Raw genomic sequence first — 25202 nt, 5'->3', positions numbered from 1 at the left:
GTGGCTCAATATGTACATATTAATTCATTAAAATTTATTGTGACTCACTAATTATTAAAATATTTTTTTTAATTGATCTGTATTTTTTTTATATAAAATAAAATTTCTATTCTAGAATAATTTTGTTTTAATATGTGTGTGAAACTCTCTCATGGAGACTTGATCTCCAGCTCTTGCCCCCACACTCTACAAGCATTTATACCTGTGGAGTGACTATCGCACCAAGAATTAATATTTGTTTAAGTGTATTGCATGGCCCTATTTAAAATTTTTATTTTATTTTTTTTGTGGATAAGCATAAATAATACGGAGTAGTTTTAGCGTTTGCTCATTATAGCGTGGCAATCATAGTCATAGAAACAGAATAATACATACATCACTATTTATTCCGTACCAAATCTTAATGTCCCATCAAAAAAAAAAAAAAATCATAATAGTTAAATGGGCCAATTTTATTTCATTAGCCATTCACCAATACCAGCTCTTTGGTTAAAAATCAGTTAATCCAAGGTTGTTAAGGAATCCTCGTATGTGTTTTCTCTTCAACTCAAAACCTCTGTCCCAGAATCTCTCTCCACTCTTTTTTGTGATCTGTAAGTTTTCTTCTTTTACATTTTTTTTGTTTTTTTAAATTGCAAATTAGTTTTGATGTTATTGTTGAATGTTTGATAAAAGCATTGTTCTGGTTGATTTTCTTGTAGAGAATGAAAAATTATAGATACCCTTTTCGTCTTTTGGTGTTTAGAAAACTCCATGTTGTGTTTTCATTCATTTTGGACGCGTTTTGTGAAAACCCCATGTTGTATTTTTTTGATTTTATAGGATGTGGTTTATGGTAATCTTGTTAAAGGTGGTGTTTTTATGGATCTTTTTGCGTTTCTTGATAATCTGTCCGATTTAAATTTTGAGATTTAGTTCATTAGGTTTGTGAGACTACAATTGTGATTGATTATAATAATTTTATGGATAATATGCTGAATTCATGTTGTGGCAGGTCAAATTTTTTGGTGAGGTTTTAGATATTATGTTGTTGGTGTTATAGGAACCAGAACTAATATTGAATTTGATCTGAGTTTTTGTATTTGTATTTTTTTTTGTTTGATTCATTGCAGAGAGGATTATTGGTTTTTGACCACAAAAAAAAAAGGAAAAATGTCCCGATACTTAGTTGAGCTCTATCAAAACAAAATGAAGACAAGTGGTGAAGATATACTGAGTGCAATAATCCCTTTGATGAAACTTCTTTCCCTTACGGTTATAGGTCTGGTTCTTGCACACCCCAAAACCAAAATAATCCCAAAAGCAACATTTAAGCTTCTCAGCAAGCTTGTTTTTGTTCTCTTCTTGCCCTGCCTAATATTTACTGAACTGGGTGAAAGCATTACAGTTGAGAACTTTGCTGATTGGTGGTTTATTCCAATTAATGTTGTAATCAGTACAGCTATTGGTTGCCTCCTTGGGTACATAGTCGTGCTTATTTGCCACCCACCTCCACAGTTTAAAAGATTTACCATTATCATGACTGCATTTGGTAATACTGGAAATATCCCTCTTGCACTTGTTGGATCTGTGTGTCATACTAAAGATAATCCATTTGGACCCCATTGTCATTCAAGAGGGGTGGCTTATGTCTCTTTTTCTTCATGGGTTTCTGTGATTCTTGTTTATACCCTTGTGTATCACATGATGGAGCCTCCACTGGAGTACTATGAGATTGTTGAAGAAGGGGCTGAGACTGAGATTGAGGAACAACAAGCAGTCAATGATGTCAGTAGGCCTCTCCTTGTTGAAGCTGAATGGCCGGGTATGGAAGATAAAGAAACTGAGCATTCAAAGCAACCCTTTATTGCTATAATTTTCCAAAGCATATCAAGTGTTTCTCAGTCGTCTGTTCCTGACCTTGAGGGTACAGGAGAAGGAGCTCCGAACAGTCCCAGGTCCATTAGGTGTTTGGCTGAGCCTAAAGTTGTCAGGAGGATCAGAAATGTTGCTGTACAAACTCCAATACAGCACATACTTCAGCCCCCAACTATTGCTTCTCTTTTAGCTATCATCATTGGGATGGTGCCTCAGATCAAGGCTTTTTTCTTTGGATATGATGCTCCACTATCTTTTGTCACTGACAGTTTAGAGATTTTAGGCGGCGCAATGGTGCCTTCTGTGATGCTTGTTCTTGGGGGTATGCTTGCTGAGGGGCCAATTGATTCAAAACTTGGTCTTCGAACTACAATTGGTATAAGTGTGGCAAGGCTCTTGGTGCTTCCTCTTCTTGGAATTGGTATTGTTGGTTTGTCTGATAAGCTGAATTTTTTGGTCCACGGTGATGCAATGTACAGATTTGTGCTTTTGTTGCAATACACAACTCCGAGTGCCATTTTATTGGGAGCAATTGCCAGCTTGAGGGGATATGCAGTTAGCGAAGCTTCAGCACTGCTATTCTGGCAGCATGTGTTTGCCCTGTTCTCCCTTTCCTTGTATATTGTTATCTACTTCAAAATAATCTCATATGTTTGAGGTTTGCGTCATATTGTACTGTCGTAAAGGCCCTCAGTCTATAGGTTAAATGCCATCAGATTACTGCAGTCTCTCTGTTCATTACAGCCTATTTGTTTAAGTAAGGTTTACTTGCTTAGTTGCTGCTCTATGTTCTCTGGTGGGTACTGGTGATGGAAGTGAATGATGCTTCTCCCCTGTAAATTGATGGTTCCTTTATGAAACTTGAGTAGGTTCTTGTCTGGGAAAGCTATGTAGCACCCAATTTAGTCATCTTATTTTGATTAGAAATTGTGTATGGCTCTGAAATTTTTATTAAATTATGTCAATGCCTTGTTTTCACCTGAAAATGAAAGGCTTGGCCCCGCCCTCCGTTTTTTTTTTTTTTTCCTGTTCATTTGATACTGATTGTTCTGAACCATCCTTGTCATGTTTTATGTTATAAATCCAGCTTGTACTGATGGTTGTCCAATTAAAAAAATGAATGAATACAGCATTTATTGAAAGTTGACCCATTGCCCAAATTGTTTATATTAGATCATTTTTAGAATCATATGTTTTTGTTTCTTCTATATTTTCTTCATTTATATTTCTTCTGGAATAGTGTTTCATTTTATTCAGAATTTAGATAAGGAAAAAGCTCCACATAACAATGCCAAATTTTCAACTAGTTGACATTGTCCAGTAGTTGAAAATTAAGGAAAAATACTTAAAAGGGGAAGTACAGCAAAAGTTAAATGGGAAGTGGATCTAAAGCATAATTTCTTTGATATGCCGAATATATGTCTTCAGTTTTTTTGGAAGTACCAGATATTAATCGAGCCAAAAGCAGTAAATAGTGGCTATGGTACCATAGACCTTGAACGCTGGAACGCCCAAGTTACTGGATTGTACAACCCTGTGGCTGATCCCATATACTCAGATCACAGTTACTGAAATCAGAGATATGATTGATTTTGGTTCTTTATCTATGATTGATTTTGGTTCTTTAAACTGATTTTGTGATTAAGACTTGAAAATTTAGCAGACAGGCAGAAATATGCATTAAAACCCATTTGAAAAGTGATGTAATGGACTGCTTGTTTAGGATTGAAACATGCTAACCTACTTAGACCCCATTTTTGGCCTTTTCATTTGACCTTGGAAATCATGCATATTCGTCTTACCTTCAGAACTCTGAAGTGTTTGCATTGACAATATATGTTACGGTGCTGGTTGAGATTGATAGGTTCACCACCTGATTTTATCAGTTTGCATTTGTTGGAAAATATTTTTTGTTGTAGATCTGTTGTTGGTATCATGAATATATCACTACTTAACTTAGTACTCGGTTGTCCAAAATTCTATAAGATTATCAACAAAAATCTCGTAGAAATATGAAAAATAAATATGGAAAAAGTATCTTTTTGAGATGGTCTCATAAAACCTCTCTCATAATATGTGTGGGTCTCACATGTGTAAGTATTATATATTGTGAGAGGGTGGTCTCATGAGACTATCTCATAAGATATCATCTCATAGTTATGAGGTTTATGTATTATCTTTATTATCGTAGTCAATCTCATAAAATACCATTTCCTTATTCTTTGTGCCATTTTTTTTTTCTTTCTTGTACTTTTTGGAGTCATTGAGAGTTGAAACAAAGTTTTTTAGACGAATACCACTTGTATAAGGAGAATAAAGAAAGATATTCTGTAGAACGGAAAATGTAGTACAATGAGTGCATTGAATAATTTTGCTTGTGCTCTCAAATTGGGAGTAATGGAGTCATATGACTCCAAAACACATACTTGTTCTTGACGTCCTAACTAGTCCCAATCACCAATGTAACATGGGTTTTAGTGGTATTCTAAAAGTTGTCAATGTTGAACGTGTTCGGTTCGACACAAGAAGGAAGATTGGCCATAGAATTTGTATTTCCATTTATGATATTTTCCTCATCAATCAACCATGTCATCTTCATGTTATCTATACTGTTATATACATATATATATATATATATATATATATATATTTTGAGAAACAACTATACTGTTATATTTGAATGCATAGTTTTAGTAAATGCGAAACCTTTGGTTTACACCCATACATTACAGTATAGATACTGTAGCCTTGCCAAATTGACTTCATTCGGTGGGTTTAGTTTATCAATTTTTTTTTTTTAATTTATAGAATTTTATCATTTGGTTTCATTTAATAATTATGTGTACTAATATTTACAAACATTGGGGATATTGATCTGGAATTTTATTAAGTCTATATGAATTTAATTGCATAATTATGTTGTCAAGATTAAATGTTGTAGTTTATATAAAAATAAATAAATAACAAGATTAACTGTTTTACTTCTTCCCTTACTTTCAATCAATTCCATGAAGTCCTAGCACACTTTTCCTAAATTAAAAAAAAAAACCTAGCACACGCGCGTGTCAAAATATAAGAAAGCTTGCAGAGATAAATTACGAAAAATAATGTTGTTTGGCGTACCATTTTCTCTTTTATAATCTAGTTTATAATATTCCATTGCACTACAAATCACACCATTTCCAACTTCTCAAAAACGAAACCAAGATGACACTTATTTAATATAATTTATTCAAATAAAGTTTATATTGAAAATTATTTACTACAATTTTTTTTTTGAGAATCTATTTTACTATATTTTAGTAGTGATAAATTCTCATTTGGTTATTAATTTCATGTACAATAGTACTTTATTGGAAAACAATTTTCGATAAAATTTAATAGTTACAACGGGGAGAGAATATTTGAACTCTGGATGTCATAGATACATTAGGAAGTGTCAACTAATTAAGTTACAAGATTTTTGTCTACTTTATTTATTAAACTCTTACATGAACTAAATTATTAAATATTAAGTTATTAAATTGTGTGTTTTGGTTTCATTTAATAATAGTATGAGTAAGTACACAATTTGTATCCGGACCCAAACGAGTGATGGGCTCAGGCCCAAAGAGCCTTATACAATGAAATTTGTAGAGCGTGAGCTTGAAATTTAAGTTTTACGGATATTGGACAACAGATAGGTGGGCTAAACCGCCACTACCTACGCAATCAATGGATGAAAATAACGGAAACTCTCTTCGGATGTAGGCCGAGGATCACTTATATTGCTTTTCTTTCTTTCAACAAAAATTAAGACTGAAGATAATAAGTACAGTGCTCTCTCTATCTCTTCCTTTTTTTTCTTTTTTTCGATCTCCCCTTTCCTAATTTCTCTCTCCTTCCTTATATCCCTTTTTTCCTCCCTTTCATCTTCCACATGTAGCACAGATTACCCAATTAGATACTTGTCACATCCAGCACTTTCTGGAAGTCTTCAAACAATAGCTGGAAGGTTGAATATTACTGTTCAAAGGTCATTTCCCCATTAATGCAGCCAGAGAGGTAGGTACAAGGTCTTTAATGCGGTGGTAGCAGCCTTTTCCCTTGATATTTCTCATACTTTCCCCCTCTCTCTAACTGTGTGAAACACATTTTGACCGAACAAGCTTTCCAGAATTCTCTCCCTAAACATCATGACATGTCATATGATCTTCACTTGACTCAGCCAAGGAGATGCCTCTCCTCGGACAAGCTTATCAACCTTTCTAGCAAGAACTGGCTTGTGGGCCCCAAAGGCTCTGCTCGGACTGGTTCACACTACCAAATCAGGCCTAAGACCCAAATGTGTGTTCTGACCATTTTTACCTACACAGTATGTATACTTCTATTTATAAACACATATATGAGAGATAGTAATCTGGGATTTTGTTATGACTGTAAGTGCACAATTGCACCTGGACCCAAAGACAATTATGGGCTCAGGCCCAACGAGCCTTAAACAATGAAATTTGTAGAGTGTGGGCTTGAAATCTAGATTAGAGGTACTAAGAACTTCATAACAGGCTATGGTGTGCAAACGCTTGTAAATAATGAATGGTAATTGCAGATGGACCTCCTCGGACGTGAGCCGAGGACTACTTCTGTATTATTTTTCTTTCTTTCTTAAAGATTACAATTCTTAATTTCTTTCTTGGTTACAGACTGACCTTTTTCTTTGGCCTTCACCCCCCTTAAATACTTATTTTCCTGATACTTTATCCACGTGTTGCTCAAACCCCCTCCCCTCTAGATATTTCTTCTCTTAGTGCCTTTGAATAGTGACCAGAAGTTTCAGTTCTACTGTTCAGGGGTCACTTCCCCATTAATGCGGCCAGGGAGGTAGGTGCAGAGTCTTTAATGTGGAGGTGGCAGCTTTTGCTCATAATATTTTTCTAACACCGGTGTATCTAGAAAGTTTAGGGTTTTCCCCTCTTAACCAACAGTCTTTCCAGAATTCTGCCTTAACCTTCGTAGTGAATCTCCGAGTTCTCTTGGGTCTGTCCGAGGAGAAACTCACCCTCGGATGTGTCCTCGGACCATCGGTGTATGGGTCGATTCACAGTACTAACAAATTCTTAGCTCAAGAACAGATCGGCCCTCCTTGCTGGAGCCCAAAGGCCCAAATGCCCGCTTGGGTCCTTTTACTCCCCACAATGACTATATGAATTAAATCACTTCAGACATACAAACGTTTTTACAAAAACTTTACAAATTGTTGATACAGTAAGTAATTATTGGTAAATGAAAAAACAATGTTAATAGTGGATCTAGGTGAAAACCAATAAGAAGTTGACCACATTAATAATTTGTAAAAATGTTGTAATTAAAATAGTTTGTGATTGTAGTGACACGTATAGTCCTTGACAACTTTTATAATCATCAGAAATGGACATCATAGGTTAAAACTCTCTCTAAAAAAAAATATAATTTTTTGATTCTAAAAAAAAAGAAGAAGATTAATTAGTTCAAAGTCGCAGATGTACACACACATGACAATGATCATGAGATAGTACCACACACCACAACGATCTTGAAATAGCACCACACTCAGACTGCATAGCACCCTTAATTTTTGGTTCCGATAAACAAACTCGAAATGAGACAATATAACTTTGCTTGAGACCCTAAAATTTCGTGTCTTAGAAAGTTTAATTTGTTTATCCATGTTTATTATCATTATGAAACTCCAAAATGTAGTGTGTCAAAGACAGTTTAATTGGTTTGGCCCCCATTTTTACATGAAGAGAATGTAGGGTGTTGAGTGCATCAGCAACTGCAGCATTTGAACCTCTTCAATATGAATCTTCTTTAGATCTCCCAGCATCGTCTTCCAAACCCCTTCTCTCTCTTTCAGTATCCTTGAGAAGAAAATCGACCCACAGAGTTGCAAGGGATTGGTAGAGAAAATATATGCTTTAGAGTAAAGAGTAAAACATGGGAACAGAGATTCCATTCCCAGTGTGCATCTTGAAGGAACTATAATCTTAATGTGAAAAAAATACCTCGTTGCTATGATTTCTTTGGAAGTAGGTCACTAGTAACTTGATCACAAGGCGCCTGCCAACATTTACCAGTCATATTATTATGTGTTTACAATTTCCCACCTCACACGAGGCAATGTAATGGTGAAGATAACATATTCATATACACTATTAAAATGATAACCAATGTCAAAAAACACATTCATTTACCTGTATATCAAGTTTAGCAATGGACACACCCAAAACAATTTGTAGATTTAAAATCTCATCGGATTTTCTACGAATCATTTCATTCAGAATTTCAATCTTCTTGGACAAATCTTGTTTTGAAATTTCTTGTTACAGATACTCTTCCAAATATTGATAATGTTCTTGTAGTTTAACGATTTCATTATTCTTGTCCATTTTTTCAGAGACTTCAAATTCCTATATTGTCAAAGGTGGAAAAGTTTTAAGACTAGAAATATTCAAATGCCTAATCCATCTAGAAAACAGAAATCTTACCGTCTATAAATGTAAATTTGAAACAATTTCATACATAGATGAGGGGCAACATAGCAACAATGCAGTATTTACACAGAAACGACTTGCAGCTTTAGTAACATTCTTCTATGTACGACCTGTAGTATACAATGGGTATTTCTAGGCTTAATTCAAAGCTAGGTTTGTCATTCGATTGAGCTGAGTTGCTTCTTTTGCCATTTTAATGGCATTGTGTTCCCAACAATTTCTATACCTCATTTTCAAAGCAACCTTCAGTACATCTTTCTCCATCAATGCAATCAATATATATATATATATATATATATAGAGAGAGAGAGAGAGAGAGAGAGAGAGAGAGAGAGAGAGAGAGAGAGTATAAGGTTGTGCCATGTAGCGCATTTCTTGAAGTTCTCTTTATTTATGGTTCTAAATCAACAAAAATTTGCTTTTATATCAAAAATATTTGTTCATTAAATTAGCCAATAGAGTAATGCTTATATTAATTATCTATAGTTTTGCATTAATTATTTGTATTAAATGAATTTATATGATTATTTTTATAAACCCTATATAAGAGATCATTTTTAGTTGGAATAATAATAATAAATTTAGAATATGACATTCTTACTCATGTTTGGTTGCTTTGACATCAATTGACACAAAAGCCATAAAAATTAAATATTTGTGAGTTCATTAAAATAAATCTTAGTCCTTTAAATTTTCTAAATCCTTTTAGTCACATGTAATATATATATATATATATATATATATATCTCTCTCTCTCTCTCTCTCTCTCTCTCTCTCTCTCTGTGTGCGTGTAATAGAATGAATATATTTATTTTGTTATAGCATAATGAAATTTTAATATAATTTTTCTATGATTTATCTGAGAAATGATATATGCATTTTTTTAGTAGGCATGAAACATGCTTATCTATATTAACTACTATATCATGCAATTTTCAATTTGTGAACACACATATATAGTGTGATTTCTATTTTATCTATAAAATAACTAAAAATTACAATTTTTTACAAAGAAATTTATTCAAAAAAAATTTATACATAGATAATTGAGGGATATGAGTCATGAATGTCTCTATTGAAAATTGAGGTGTCAACCAATTAAGTTACAAGATTTTTGGTAAATTTATTGAAATATTGGAGAAAACTAATAATAAGTGTGGATTCAGGGGCTCAACATTAAAATTATAGCAATATAAAATAAATTATAGTTGAAACATAAATTTAACAAAAAGAAAAAAATATATATTGTTTTTTAAAAAGAAAATGAATTTATCTTGGATATATGACAATACATAGTTAATTACGTTTATAATCTAATGTATAATCTATTATATTAATTGATGTGTGGCTTTGTAGTAGATTAGTTTACAAATATGAAAGTTTCAAACTATTAAGGGAGATTAATCATCATTGATGATCTAACACATTTGTAAATTTTTTCTAAAGCCTTATTAGAAATAAAAAAAGAAAAATGCTAAACGTACTACAAAATGTTCACAATATAATATGACAATAACAGTGGTTGATGAGCTTCAATAATGTAATTGATGAATATTTAAAATACTTTTTGTGAATGCTAACATGTCAATTTACAAATCTATAGTAAAGTTTGTAATATCTCTAACATCACTAATAATTAAAAGTGCACAACCATTTTTAAAAAATTCATATATTTTATAAAATTTTGGGCATTTTACAATGGGATGTGGCCTTTTCTTGTAAAGGGTAAATATTTTTTGTAGTGGGGCCTTTAGGCCTGGGCATTGAGCTGGCCTTTATCATGAAATAGTACCACATTCAGACTGCATAACACCCATAATTTTGGTTCTGATAAACAAAATCAAAATGAGACAATATAACTTTGCTTGAGACCCTAAAATTTCGTGTCTTAGAAAGTTTGATTTGTTTATCCATGTTTATTATCATTATGAAACTCCAAAATGTAGTGTGAAAAAGACATTTCAATTTGTTTGGCCCCCATTTTTACATTAGGGTGTTGACTGCATCAGCAACTGCAACATTTAAACCTCTTCAATATGAATCTTCTTTAGATCTCCCAGCATCATCTTCCAAATCCCTTCTCTCTCTTACAGTTTCCTTGAGAAGAAAATCAACCCACAGAGCTGCAAGGGACTGGTAGAGAAAATATATGCTTTAGAGTAAAAAGTAAAACATGGGAATAGAGATTCCATTCCCAGCGTGCATCCTGAAGGAACTATAATCTTAATGTGAAAAAACATACCTCGTTGCTATGATTTCTTTGGAAGTAGGTCACTAGTGATCACAAGGCACTTGCCAACATTTTCTAGTCATATTATTATGTGTTTAGAGTCTCCCACCTCACACAAGGCAATGTAGTGGTGAAGATAACGTATTCAAATACAATATTAAAATGATAACCAATGTCAAAAAACACATTCATTTGTTTACCTGTATATTGAGTTCAGCAATGGACACACCCAAAGCAATTTGTAATTTTGAAATCTCATCGGATTTTCTATGAATCATTTCATTCAGAATTTCAATGTTCTTGGAAAAATCTTGTTTTGAAATTTCCTGTTGTAAATATGCTTCCAAATATTGATAATGTTCTCATAGTTTAACGATTTCATTATCTTTGTCCATTTTTTCAGAGACTTCAAATTCCTATATTGTTGAAGGTGGAAAGTTTTAAAACTAGAAATATTCAGATGCCTAATCCATCTAGAAAATAGAAATCTTACTGTGTATAAATGTAAATTAGAAAAAATTTCATACACAGATAAGGGGCAACATAGCAACAATGTAGTATTTATATAGAAATGACTTGCAACTTTAGTAACATTCTTCTATGTACAACGACTTGCAGCTTTAGTAATATTCTTCTATGTATGACCTGTAGTATACAATGGGTATTTCTAAGCTTAATTCTAAGCTAAGTTTGTCATTCGATTGAGCTGAGTTGCTTCTTTTGCCATTTTAATGGTATTGTCTTCCCAACAATTTCTATACCTCATTTCAAAGCAACCTTCAGTTCATCTTTTTCCATCTATGCAATCAATATATATATATATATATATATATATATATATATATATATATATAAACAGAGACCTCATATTAGATAGTATGAGGATGTGCCATGTAGCACATATCTTGAAGTTTTCTTTATTTAGGATTCTAAATCAACAAAGTTTGCATTTATATCAAAAATATTAGTTCATTAAATTAGCCAATAGAGTAAATGCTTATATTAATTATCTATAGTTGTGCAGAGAACGTAGGGTGTTGACTACATCAGCAACTGCAACATTTGAACCTCTTCAATATGAATCTTCTTTAGATCTCCTAGCATCATCTTCCAAATCCCTTCTCTCTCTTACAGTTTCCTCGAGAAGAAAATCAACCCACAGAGTCGCAAGGGACTAGTAGAGAAAATATATGCTATAGAGTAAAAAGTAAAACATGGGAATAGAGATTCCATTCCCAGCGTGCATCCTAAAGGAACTATAATCTTAATGTGAAAAAACATGCCTCGTTGCTATGATTTCTTTGGAAGTAGGTCACTAGTGATCACAAGGCGCTTGCCAACATTTACTAGTCATATTATTATGTGTTTAGAGTCTCCCACCTCACACAAGGCAATGTAGTGGTGAAGATAACGTATTCAATTACAATATTAAGATGATAACCAATGTCAAAAAATGCATTCATTTGTTTACCTGTATATTGAGTTCAACAATGGACACACCCAAAGCAATTTGTAGATTTGAAATCTCATCGGATTTTCTATGAATCATTTCATTCAGAATTTCAATGTTTTTGGAAAAATCTTGTTTTGAAATTTCCCGTTGCAAATACGCTTCCAAATATTGATAATGTTCTCATAGTTTAACGATTTCATTATCCTTGTCCATTTTTTCAGAGACTTCAAATTCCTATATTGTTGAAGGTGGAAAGTTTTAAAACTAGAAATATTCAGAGGCCTAATACATCTAGAAAATAGAAATCTTACTGTGTATAAATGTAAATTAGAAAAAATTTCACACACAGATAAGGGGCAACATAGCAACAATGCAGTATTTACACAGAAATGACTTGCAGCTTTAGTAACATTCTTCTACAACGACTTGTAGCTTTAGTAATATTCTTCTATGTACGACCTGTAGTATATAATGGGTATTTCTAAGCTAAGTTTGTCATTCGATTGAGCTGAGTTGCTTCTTTTGCCATTTTAATGGTATTGTGTTCCCAACAATTTCTATACCTCATTTCAAAGCAACCTTCAGTTCATCTTTTTCCATCTATGCAATCAACATATATATATAAACAAAGACCTCGTATGAGATAGTTAATTTCAGTAGATAATACTTGGGTAAAATGACGAGTGCTATAGCCTTGTAAATGAAAACCAAACAAAAACAAAGCCAAAAGCCGTAAAATCAAGAAAATTATAACCTGATTTCAAAATCACTTTGTCTCTGTAGTGATTTGACATCCTACTGGAAACATTTTTTTTTTTTCTCTCAAGGATAGAAAAAGTAAATATCAGACATATCAAAACAACAAATTGTTGAATGTGATGCAAAACAGCCTAGAACAGCTTCGTCTAAGGGTTGTTTGGGATCACCACCAAACATAAATGAAATTTGAAATGAATTTATGAATATCATTAATCGCTAATTTGTGCGATGCATGAAAAATAATATTTTTTAAAATAATTTCATTTAAATAAAATGATAATTTTATTTAAATATTGTGCTGACGTGAAAAATTGTGAGGGCTTCAGAAGTTTCGGTTTATATATATATATATAGAGAGAGAGAGAGAGAGAGAGAGAGAGAGAGAGAGAGATTAAGAGCTTTCTAGATCTTCCAGGAAAGAAATAGATAAAGATAACAAATAATCCTAACTGAACTCAAATACAAATCCAAACTAATCCAAATTCAAAACTAATTTCTAAATCTTCAGACAGCACACATAACATATGTCTCTGCTTCCTCAAGAATAAAAAAGGTGAAATTGCCTTCAACTTCCCAAGAAAGTTTTAGAGTTTTGCTTCTATCTTACTTTGAGTGACAACATCAGAATGAACAGCATGAGTGATTGCATTGCTTGTTCCATCCTGAACATTTTGTGTCTGGTTTCCAGAATAACGGTTTGTCGCCGCTTCGGTGACTTCCCTGCACAAATTCAACAAATAACGATGTCAAATCCTTTTTTTTTTTTAAACTAAAGAAACAAATAATGTGACCTTTTTAACTAGTTGGAAGCAGACTCATATATATATATTCAGAATAAATTCATTGATAAAAAATGGCGCGACTCACGTACACATGAAGGTAAATGGATAAGTATGAAAAGAGAATGGCGTAGGTGAGATATAAAAATGACAGTGAGACGTTTTGGTTTCTAGGTTAGCTACGGCCCACCACACACACAGACATATATATATATATATATTTATGAAGCTAGTGCCACGTTGATTTGAATAAAAATTAACCGCGTTACTTTTTTTTTTTTTTTTTGAGTGTCTAAATAAGTACAGTAGATAAAATTAAAAAATAGTTGAGATATTAAAAATAAGTTGAATAATAAAAAAAAAAAAAAACTGGTTTTTTTAAGTCAATACCTAATGCACACTAAGTCTTTTTTTTATTATTACTTTTGATCATAATAAGCCCATAATTAACCAATAGAATAAAAAGATAACGCTTCTCATAAAGAATAATAATAATCACCATAAATTTACCTGAATACATTTTAAAAAGAAAAATTTTAGGAGCACGTAACAAATTACAACTCTTGTCGCAATTGTTCACGTGAGTGGTAAAAAAAAGGGGTAAATTCTACTAACATATCATGAGATTTAGACTAATACCAATAAAGTCTAGCCAATATGGTCTCTAAAACCAACTTAGTCCCTAAACAGTTAGTTTAAACAGATAGTTATTTTTTCTCAACTGTTTTAGGGACTAAATTGACTTTAGGGACCAAATTGATTAGTTTTGAAAAGTCTTGAACCTAGATGACATTAGCTCAAACTTCAAGGAGTATAAATGAAATTTTCCCAAAGAAAAGATCCATGTGAAAAGAAACGTTTAACCAATTACATTCTACGATATAAGATAATTGTGGCAAAAGTTGTAATTTTTATACTAGAATTACTATTTTTTTTAAAAAAAGAATGTATAGTCAATGAGCCATCCAAATTAATATAAACTATATACATAATAACACACAATTTTTTTTCTCTCTTATCATAATTATAAAAAAAAAATCTTAATAATTAATAGTTAAAGGTTGTGTATATTTTAATGGTATTAGAAGTTTAAAGTATGAATTATTGTTATTTTCTCATATGTTTTGTGGAGGGGATAAGCTTGATGTTGGACCAAAGCCCAAATACTAAGGAGGTCATACTCAAAGAGATGGGCTAAGCCCATTTCAATGATTGGTCATGGGTAATCATCGGAACTATTCCTGTGGAATTCTGAGCATATCTTCCAACCTTGGAATGCTTCTCCAAGCTCACAAGCGGGGGTCATCCCTCGGCAAACAAAAGAAGTACCATGAGAGATCAATACCACCCATTCTATTCTTCGACGTGATGACGCTTTCACCCATGCCACCTCGGGAAACCCCCTAAAAGGATAAGGATCATTGGATTTGTCACCTCTACATTAATGAGAGATTCTCTACCTAACCTCTTTTACATTAAACACATAAAGGACAACCTGAACAATACAACTCCCCCCTCCCCCCTAAGTCCTATTTCAAGATAAGAATGGGGGAAAACCAATAAAGGAAGAGGAGGGCATGGCCACAAAGAAGGGGTCGAAGAGATATCAAGACAAAAAAATGAGAGAGAGAGAGAGAGAGAGAGAGAGAGAGAGAAAATATACTCCTTTTTCATGTAACCCAACACCATGGGAAAATAGTTTTTTTTTCCTTTTGAAATGTATTTATTGCAATGTCAATGCAATCTTGCTTCTATAAATCATGTTTGAACTTCCCATTTTGGACTTTTCACTTTATTTTTCTAATAAATAAATTGTGTTGGTCAATTACTCGAATGTTAACCTTTCTGAAGTTTTCTTTGTCTTTCTTGTTGGGAGTTTTTGACCCCACATGTTTGGAATTTGGTATTTTCTAATTAATTTGTGTTGAGAAATATAAAATAACTTGTAGTTGTTGGGGATGTATTTTATGTCAAATTTATCATTTTTCTTTTAACAATTTTAATGATTCTTTAACATACATCACATTATTATTGACTTTTTATCTTCTTAATCATTTTGCTACTTAAATATTTAGGTGTCTTTCTAGATAGATTGTGTTAAAAAATAGGTATATTTTTTTCTTAAATATAGACCTAGTGATTTATGAAATACAAATTATATTATATTACCTTTTTTTTAGTTAATGGGATATATTTTACAGAACTAAACCAAATCCACAGAGTTGGCACTGCTACGATAGTGCCTTAGGTACACATAATTGATAGCATCTTGGTATAGAAGCATCCCAATATTAGCACTTAGCAGGAGGGAAAATAAACACAACAAAATCATCCTCCATAGTAGCCCCACTTCCAACAAAAGAGTCAGCCACAGCATTGGCTTCCCTAAAGCAGTGCTTCACCTGATACTGAGGAATTCTTCTGAGTAAAGCCTTGCAATCATCAACAAGCGGGGATAAGCATTTAGAAAAGGCTGAAACTCCAGAGATCATGTTAACAATTAAGAGAGCATCCAATTCAATAATAACAATGGGCAGATGCATGTCAATACACAGCTTTAAGACTATCCCTAAGGGCCCAAAGTTCTGCCATAACACTGGTGGTAATACCAACGGATTTGGAAAAACCTTTGATCCACTCCCCATTGTGAGTCCCCCCACCTCCTACTAAACCTGGATTATAAAATTAGCTTATTCTTCTTTTTAATTTTTTCTTTTTTTAAAGTATTAAAAATAGTTTATACTTTAAATGAATCTTTATTACCAAAATATTAAATGGCTTATATTAATTGTTAGGATAGCTTACGCTAGTTAAAATTCCAACAATTACCTATTATCTTTCAAGAAATTTAGAATTCTACTCCAACTAAATTCTATTACAAAAATTTTAAAATTTTAAAAATTTAGAATTTTATTTTATTTATTTTGATCAAATATCACAATTTTGTGTTTTAATATAATGAAATTTACACATTGAGTCTAAAAGGATGAACTATCCTCAGAAGAACACAATTGATTTGTAACATAAGGCTACTAATAATCCACAGTTGGAGATTCGAACAAGAACAAAACTTTACGTAAAACTATGCAAATGTATAAACAGGGAACAATACACTCTCTTTTCTCAAGAACATGCTCTAAAAAGGGTTCTAAGACTTTGTTCTTTCTCTACAATTCTCTTTATGATTTTTTGGGTTACTTTCTATGTGTCTTCCTCTTTGTCCTTATCTTCCCTTATATTTTCCCTACTTTCTTCTCAGGGATGTGCTGTCCCTGCACAGTTGGAGGGGTTTTTGTCGCATCATGCTCTTTGCTTTCCTACTTTCATGATGAATTGAGACTTTTAGAACTCTTTGCACTGTTCGAGCCAGTCATTTATTAATAAATACGACTGTGCCAAGCAGGTGTGCCTCATTAATACGGAGGTGATTGTTGCTCTATCAGGAAGCTTTAGTAGGCTTCCTTGAAAAATTCTGCATTTCCCAAAAGTCCTTCTCAGTAGCTTGGCAAGTACATCTTCCTTGGTGGCTTAGTAAGTGTCTCATCCTCGGATCTCCTTATGACATTCCCAATGAGAATAGTATCCTGTCCTAGTCCATGATCTAAGGTCCGAATCTTTCAAAGAGGTCAATCATCAGAGCGGGCCGGTCAAGATTGAGCCTATTTTCGTTCTAGGCCCAATGTCCCTTGGGCTCAAAAACCACTTCCTTACACATAACATAACATTCTTAGGTGAAGTGACTTAATATGTATATATATATTAATTCATTAAAATTTCATGTGACTTACTAATTATTAACACATTTTCTTACAAGAAAAAGATTTTTTTTTTTTTTTAACTAATCTGCGTTTAAGTGTATTGCATGGCCGTATTTTAGATTTAAGATTTCTTCTCTTTTTTTCTTTTCTTTTTTTGGGAGAAGCATAAATAATACGGAGTCGTTTTAGCGTTTGCTCGTTATAGCGTGGCAATCATAGTAATAGAAACAGAATAATACATACATCACTATTTCTTCCGTACCAAATCATAATGTTTTTTATTTTTTTACCATAAAAGGTGGATAAAGAAGAAGTAAAAGTTAAGGATACAAAAGAGCCGGATTAAACCAGCTTTGGTGGATTGGCAATCTAGTTGCCATATCTGCTAAATGACAAAAAGAGCCGGAACAACTTTTGGAACAAAAAAAGAACTTGTAAACTAGTCCATTCTGCTGAAGGGAAAGAAGATCAGCAAGTTTGGCACTCAAGTTGAACGACTTTGGCATTCAAGTTTTCTAGCTTTTATAGCAGCATCCACCAGAGCTTCCTGAGCTGCTCCATAGGCACTGCTAGCAAGTAGCAACTCTAGAAAACATAATCTCTCCCTGTAAGCTTCTAGCTTCATAGGCATAAGCACTCCTCCTATGGTTAAATGGGCCAATTTTAATTCATTAGTCATTCACCAATACCAGCTCTTTGAGCTTTTTGTTTGGATCTAAGAGAGTCCCTGTTTTCTAGAACAGGCTCTTCTCCATGATGTATCTTTGCTTTTAATTATTAATGAAGTTTGTGTGTTTTCTATCAAAATAAAAAAATAAACAATACCAGCTCTTTGGTTAAGAATCAGTTATTCCAAGGTTGTTAAGGAATCCTCGTATTTGTTTTCCCTTCAACTCAAAACCTCTGTCCCAGAATCTCTCTCCACTTCTTTTTGTGATCTGTAAGTTTTCTTCTTTTACACTTTTTTTTTTAATTGCAAATTAGTTTTGATGTTATTGTAGAATATTTGATAAAAGCATTGTCCTGGTTGATTTTCTTGTAGAGAATGAAAAATTATAGATACCCTTTTCGTCTTTTCGTGTTTAGAGAACCCCATGTTGTGTTTTCATTAATTTGGACGCGGTTTTTGAAAATCCCTTGTTGTATTTCTTTGATTTATAGGATGTGGTTTGTGGTAATCTTGTTAAAGATGGTGTTTTTATGGTTTTTTTTTTTGCGTTTCTTGATAATCTGTCCAATTTAAATTTGAGATTTAGTTCATTAGGTTTGTGAGACTCTTGTGTTGTGATTGATTATGATAATTTTATGGATAATATGCTGAATTCATGTTGAAGCAGTGCAAATTTTTTGGTGGGGTTTTAGATATTATGTTGTTGGTGATATAGGAACCAGAACTACTATTGAATTTGATCTGAGTTTTTGTATTTGTATTTTTTGTTTGATTCATTGCAGAGAGAATTATTGATTTTTCACTACAGAGAGGGAAAAATGTTGCGATACTTAGTTGAGCTCTATCAAAACAAAATGAAGACAAGTGGTGAAGATATACTAAGTGCAATAATCCCTTTGATGAAACTTCTTTCCCTTACGGTTATAGGTCTGGTTCTTGCACACCCCAAAACCAAAATAATCCCGAAAGCGACATTTAAGCTTCTCAGTAAGCTTGTTTTTGCTCTCTTCTTGCCCTGCCTAATATTTACTGAACTGGGTGAAAGCATTACAGTTGAGAACTTTGCTGATTGGTGGTTTATTCCAATTAATGTTGTAATCAGTACAGCTATTGGTTGTCTCCTTGGGTACATAGTCGTGCTTATTTGCCGCCCACCTCCACAGTTTAAAAGATTTACTATTATCATGACTGCATTTGGTAATACTGGAAATATCCCTCTTGCACTTGTTGGATCTGTGTGTCATACTAAAGACAATCCATTTGGACCCCATTGTCATTCAAGAGGGGTGGCTTATGTCTCTTTTTCTTCATGGGTTTCTGTGATTCTTGTTTATACCCTTGTGTATCACATGATGGAGCCTCCACTGGAGTACTATGAGATTGTTGAAGAAGGGGCTGAGATTGAGATTGAGGAACAAGAAGCAGTCAATGATGTCAGTAGGCCTCTCCTTGTTGAAGCTGAATGGCCGGATATGGAAGATAAAGAAACTGAGCATTCAAAGCAACCCTTTATTGCTAGAATTTTCCAAAGCATATCAAGTGTTTCTCAGTCGTCTGTTCCTGACCTTGAGGGTACAGGAGAAGGAGCTCCGAACAGTCCCAGGTCCCTTAGGTGTTTGGCTGAGCCTAGAGTTGTCAGGAGGATCAGAACTGTTGCTGTACAAACTCCAATACAGCACATACTTCAACCCCCAACTATTGCTTCTCTTTTAGCTATCATCATTGGGATGGTGCCTCAGATCAAGGCTTTTTTCTTTGGATATGACGCTCCACTATCTTTTGTCACTGACAGTTTAGAGATTTTAGGTGGCGCAATGGTGCCTTCTGTGATGCTTGTTCTTGGGGGTATGCTTGCTGAGGGGCCAATTGATTCGAAACTTGGTCTTCGAACTACAATTGGTATAAGTGTGGCAAGGCTCTTGGTACTTCCTCTTCTTGGAATTGGTATTGTTGCTTTGTCTGATAAGCTGAATTTTTTGGTCCACGGTGATGCAATGTACAGATTTGTGCTTTTGTTGCAATACACAACACCGAGTGCCATTTTATTGGGAGCAATTGCCAGCTTGAGGGGATATGCAGTTAGCGAAGCTTCAGCACTGCTCTTCTGGCAGCATGTGTTTGCCCTGTTCTCCCTTTCCTTGTATATTGTTATCTACTTCAAAATAATCTCATATGTTTGAGGTTTGTATCATATTTTACTGTCATAAAGGCCTTCAGTCTATAGGTTAGTGTTTAAATGCCATCAGATTACTGCAGTCTCTCTGTCCATTATAGCATAATTGTTTAAGCAAGGTTTACTTGCTTAATTTCTGCTCTGTGTTCTCTAGTGGGTACTGGTGATGGAAGTGAATGATGCTTCTCCCCTGTAAATTAATGGTTACTTTATGAAACTTGAGTAGGTTCTTGCCTGTAAAAGCTTTGTAGCACCCAATTTAGCCATCTTATTTTGTTTAGAAATTGTATATTGCTCTTACATTTTTTTAAAATTATGTCAATGCCTTGTTTTCACCTGAAAATGAAAGGCTTAGATCCGCCCTCCCCTTTTTTCTTTCTCTTCATTTGATACTGAAAGTATGTTATAAATCCAGCCTGTACCGATGGATGTCCAATTAAATAAATTAAGGAATACAGCATCTATTGAAAGCTGACCCATTGCCCAAATTGTTTATATTAGATCATTTTTAGAATTATATATTTTTTTTTTCTTCTATATTTTCTTTATTTATATTTCATCTGGAATAGTGTTTCATTTCATTCAGAATTTAGATAAGGAAAAATCTCCACATAACAATGCCAAATTTTCAACTAGTTGACATTGTCCAACTGAATCCTAGTGATCAGTCTGTTAAAACACTGAAAAGGGGAAGTGCAGCAAAAGTTAAATGGGAAGTGGATCTAAAGCATAATTTCTTTAATATGCTTAATATATGTCTTTAGTTTTTGGAAATTAGTTGGAAGTACCAGAATATATATCGAGCCAAAAGCAGTAAATAGTGGCTATGGTACCGTGGACCATGATCGCTGAAACTCCAAGTTACTGGATTGTACAACCCTGTGACTGATTCCATATTCTCAGATCTCAGTTACTGAAATCAGAGATATGATTGATTTTAGTTCTTTATATATGATTGGTTTTGGTTCTTTAAACTGATTTTGTGATTAAGACTTGAAAATTTAGCAGACAGGCAGAAATAAGCATTAAAAGACATTTGAAAAATGATGTAATGGACTGCTTCTTTCGGATTGAAACATGCTAACCTACTTAGATCGCATTTTAGATCTTTTCATTTGACCTTGGAAAACATGCATATTCGTCTTAACTTCAGAACTATGGAAGTGTTTGCATTGACAATATATGTTAGGGTGCTGGTTGACATAGGTTCACCACCTAATTTTATTAGTTTGCATTTGTTGGAAAATAATTTTTGTTGTAGATCTGTTGTTGGTATCATGGATATATTACTACATAACTCATTAATTTGTTGCCCAAAATTCTATGAGATAATCAACAAAAATCTCATAGTAATGTGGAAAATAGATATGGAAAAAGTATCTTTTGAGATGGTCTTATAAAACCTCTCTCATAATATATGTGGGTCTCACATGTGTAGGTATTACATATTGTGAGAAGGTGATCTCATGAGATCATCTCATAAGATACCCTTTCATGGATATGAGGTTTGTGTACTACCCTCATTGTCCTAGTCAGTCTCATAAGATACCCTCTCCTAATCCTTCGTGCCATTTTTTGTTCTTTCTTGTACTTTTTGGAGTCATTGATAGTTGAGACAAAGTTTGTTAGACAAATACCTCTTGTATAAGGAGAATAAAGACAAGATATTATGTAAAACCTCTTGTATAAGGAGAATAAAGAGAAGATATTCTATAAAACGGAAAATGTAGTACAATAAGTGCATTGAATAATTTTTCTTTTACTCTCAAATTGGGAGTAATGGAGTTATACGACTCTAAAAAACATACTTGTTTCTCACATCTGGATTAGTCCCAAACACCAATGTAATATGGATTTTAGTGGTATTCTAAAAGTTGTCACCTTCTGTCTTCATGGTAATTGTGCTTGTCTTTATCCCTCCAGCATATTGATCAAAGAAGATGACATATTAGCTATTATTATTCTATGAGGCATGCTTACTGATATTATTCTATGAGGCATGGTTACTGATATTATTCTTTGAGGCATGCTTGCCATGACTCCAAATAATTCTACACTTGTGGTTTTTCTAACTGTGGAAAGGTTATTTGGTGCATCTGTTGGTAGATTTTGGAAACATACATCTATGCACCTTTGTTGGTGGCCTGCTGTGATTGGCACATAAATGCTTGGGTAACTAAATAACTAAAAAGATTGGTATGTTCTATTAGATTACTGCCATCTTCCTGTTTGTAACATGTAGAATGGGGATCACTTCTCTGTGTTTTCCATTTCATGTTGGTGGTGTAGGTGAAAACGTGTATTTGAGATTAATGCATCTCAATTTGTGTGTGTGTGTGTGTGTTTTCATTGTGCAATCAAATAGAGTGGATCTTCTTCAAGGGGAAATGATCACTTTATAGGAAATTAGTGATGATGGAGTTACCTTATATACAAGCCTAATAAGCCAGCTCTGAAGGGGAGAAGTGATAGCCTGTAAAGCATTCATCACTAACAAAAGAAAAAAAATATATATAATAGGGCCTTATATAAGAAAATCCAATTGATCATGCCAGAGATTTCATGCATTGATGATTATCAAAAAAGAAATTTCATGCATTGATGCCAAATACTCCACCATCAAAATTGAATCTTGTCCAAACCTTTAGGCTATATTGAATGACATTGTTGTAGGCTACATGTACTGATACGACACCATTTAGGTGGATGCTTATTCTGAGAAAAGCATCTATACTATTGGCTCCACTTTTGTGGTGGCTTATGTCTGAAAAATTATTTCATACTTGTGTACTATTCTTTTTTTTTTCCCCTTTTTATTTCACATAAAAAGTGAATCTCATTTACCAAATATTGTGTGTGTTATTCATGTATGTGATTCACTAGTAGGGTCTACCTTTATGCGAAAGTTATTGGTATGTGATGGTGGACATGTGAGAGCAAAACTACATACTTTGGACCTCAAATTTTGGGACTGTAAAAATTAAATTCGGAACGGGGAATTGGTTTGGTTAATATAAGGACTATTTTAGAGAGATCTTTATATAAACTTGAGAATAAAAAAACAAGGATGTCAAAAAGATATGATGGCTAAGTCCTCACACATAATCGTTTGTATGGAATTTTAGTAATTACTATTAATATTCTTGCCTTGTTAATGATTTATGAATTTGTGAAATTTACAGTAAAAGTTTATAATGTAATATCTGAATGAAGTCTTAATAGTTTTTTTTTTTATATATATTATAAATTTAAATGAAGTACTTAATAGTTATGTCACAATAACAACAGATGCATCTGTTTCAATTTCAAAGGTTGAACCCAAAAAAATTGGCACAGTATTTGGCTGGAATGTGTCAATTCAGAGGGTGTTTTTATTTTTAATCCATTGTGTCAATTCAAAGGTTTGGTCCATGTTTATTACATTGAAATTACTAATTTTTTTGCATGGTCAAGTAAGTTTGTCCTAAGGTGGGTAATTCTTGGCCAAACATTGTTTTACACCTTTTGTTCAAACTTCTAATAAGATGCATTTTGACCTTTCACTTTTCTTATAATCAAAAGGTTGATCAAACTTTAAAGAGTAATGTTAAGGGAACAACTTTTTTTTCTTCAATTTGTTAAGGTGATAAATTGTGATTAGAGTAATAGTATTTTCACATATATCTATCATTGATACAACTTTCTATTATGAATCAATCGCAATAAGTCACGGTATTAGTTCAAAAGTTTTAGTGACCCTTGAGCTTATTGTTGATCAAATTCAAAACTATGACTCACTTTCAAATCCGAGAATGATATATCTTGTTTGGATTTTGGAGCAGCGCACATGGAAAGCATGTTAGACTATTCACATTGCTTGGTCAAATTGAAGTTGGTTATTTCTTAGAGCTTGCGTTTCCACAAACTCTTATCCTGAATTTGGATTTTTATGGTCTAAATTCATTGACCATAATTATTGTAATGTAATCTAATTACACTAGGTATCATTTAAATAACATTATTATTAAGGAAAAAGAAATTAGTGATGAACCTTGCCTAATTAGTCTTTGTCTTTACCTTATTATCTTTACCTTTTTCTTTTGGCCTGCATGGTTTATTATTTTCATCTGAATGGTAAAAAGATTGGTGGGATAACTTATTTAGGGTCGGTTTGGATACTACTAATTGTTGAAAGCGAAAAACTGAAAATACTGTAGCAAAATAATTTTAAAATGTGTGAATAGTGCCGTGGAATCCAGTTTTAAAGTTAGATTTGTACTTTTCTGTACTTGAGGGTTCTGTGAACAGTGCATGAGACCCACAGAAAAAAACGCAGACGCATTGAAAATGCGCAAACGCACTATCCAAACTCACACTTATAATGCAAAGACAGTCTTAATCATTTAGTCAAGTGGTTTGGGTTATAACGAATCACACACAAAATGATATGAACTACACTATGGCCTACTAGAGGTGGGTTTTGTTTAAACTTTCTTGATATTGACTCTTCGCTCCAACTTGAGTAATTCGTGTTATGATCCTTGCCATGCTTAATTTCTTAGAATTAACAATTTCCCTTGTCTTGAAGTACTAATCAATCACCACCACAAACTAGAACATGCCTTTGTTCAATGTAAGACATGTGGGTCACCCTCTCTTATTTGTAACCACTTCTCCTCTCAGTTTTTCCTTTCCTGGAAGGAAGATGGGATGGAAGCGAATTTTGCTTGTTTAACCGAATCTGAATATGTGTTAAAAAAATTATTTATGTATAAATTAAATAATTAATTAAATTCCATTCCTGTTTCATATTGTCATGCTTTGAAGAAATATATATAAATTTAATTTTTTAATACATAATTATACCAAGAGAGTAGACCGAAGATAACAAATACCTTCCATCAAAGCAAAATTTGGAAGAAGATTATCTACCAATCATCTTTTTTGTACCTCACAAAAGTGAAAGTTTTATGTTCATTACTTCATTCTATTATTATAAGCTTAAAATACTTGTTTATCTATTTATGAAATT

At 33.2% G+C, this 25202-nt stretch overlaps 2 protein-coding genes across 3 annotated transcripts; both read left to right on the top strand.

The window, feature by feature from the left end:
* The first annotated feature begins 346 nt into the window (after positions 1-346).
* LOC142605702 (protein PIN-LIKES 2-like) lies at positions 347-3008 on the top strand. Its single transcript, XM_075777136.1, has 2 exons — positions 347-593; positions 1113-3008. Exon 2 carries the CDS (start codon positions 1153-1155, stop codon positions 2512-2514), a length of 1362 nt encoding a protein of 453 aa, XP_075633251.1. The 5' UTR covers positions 347-593; positions 1113-1152; the 3' UTR covers positions 2515-3008.
* Positions 3009-17802: 14794 nt separating this feature from the next.
* Positions 17803-20549, top strand: LOC142607820 (protein PIN-LIKES 2). 2 transcript variants are annotated; one of them, XM_075779457.1, is made up of 2 exons: positions 17803-17955; positions 18801-20549. In XM_075779457.1, exon 2 carries the CDS (start codon positions 18837-18839, stop codon positions 20196-20198), a length of 1362 nt encoding a protein of 453 aa, XP_075635572.1. In that variant the 5' UTR covers positions 17803-17955; positions 18801-18836; the 3' UTR covers positions 20199-20549. The 2 variants fall into 2 exon arrangements, with proteins under 2 accessions (XP_075635572.1, XP_075635571.1); XM_075779456.1 differs by having other exon boundaries at positions 17823-18288.
* Positions 20550-25202: the final 4653 nt, after the last annotated feature.

This window comes from Castanea sativa, chromosome 8 (assembly GCF_040712315.1).
Source record: "Castanea sativa cultivar Marrone di Chiusa Pesio chromosome 8, ASM4071231v1".
In the NCBI taxonomy this organism is placed as follows: domain Eukaryota; kingdom Viridiplantae; phylum Streptophyta; class Magnoliopsida; order Fagales; family Fagaceae; genus Castanea; species Castanea sativa.
Note: the sequence above shows the minus strand (reverse complement) of the source record. Positions and strands in the feature narration are given on the sequence as shown.

What these genes read in the sequence shown, in the direction of transcription:
- LOC142605702 (XM_075777136.1), top strand. Translation starts at nt 1,153, where the DNA reads ATGTCCCGATACTTAGTTGAGCTCTATCAAAACAAAATGAAGACAAGT.
- LOC142607820 (XM_075779457.1), top strand. Translation starts at nt 18,837, where the DNA reads ATGTTGCGATACTTAGTTGAGCTCTATCAAAACAAAATGAAGACAAGT.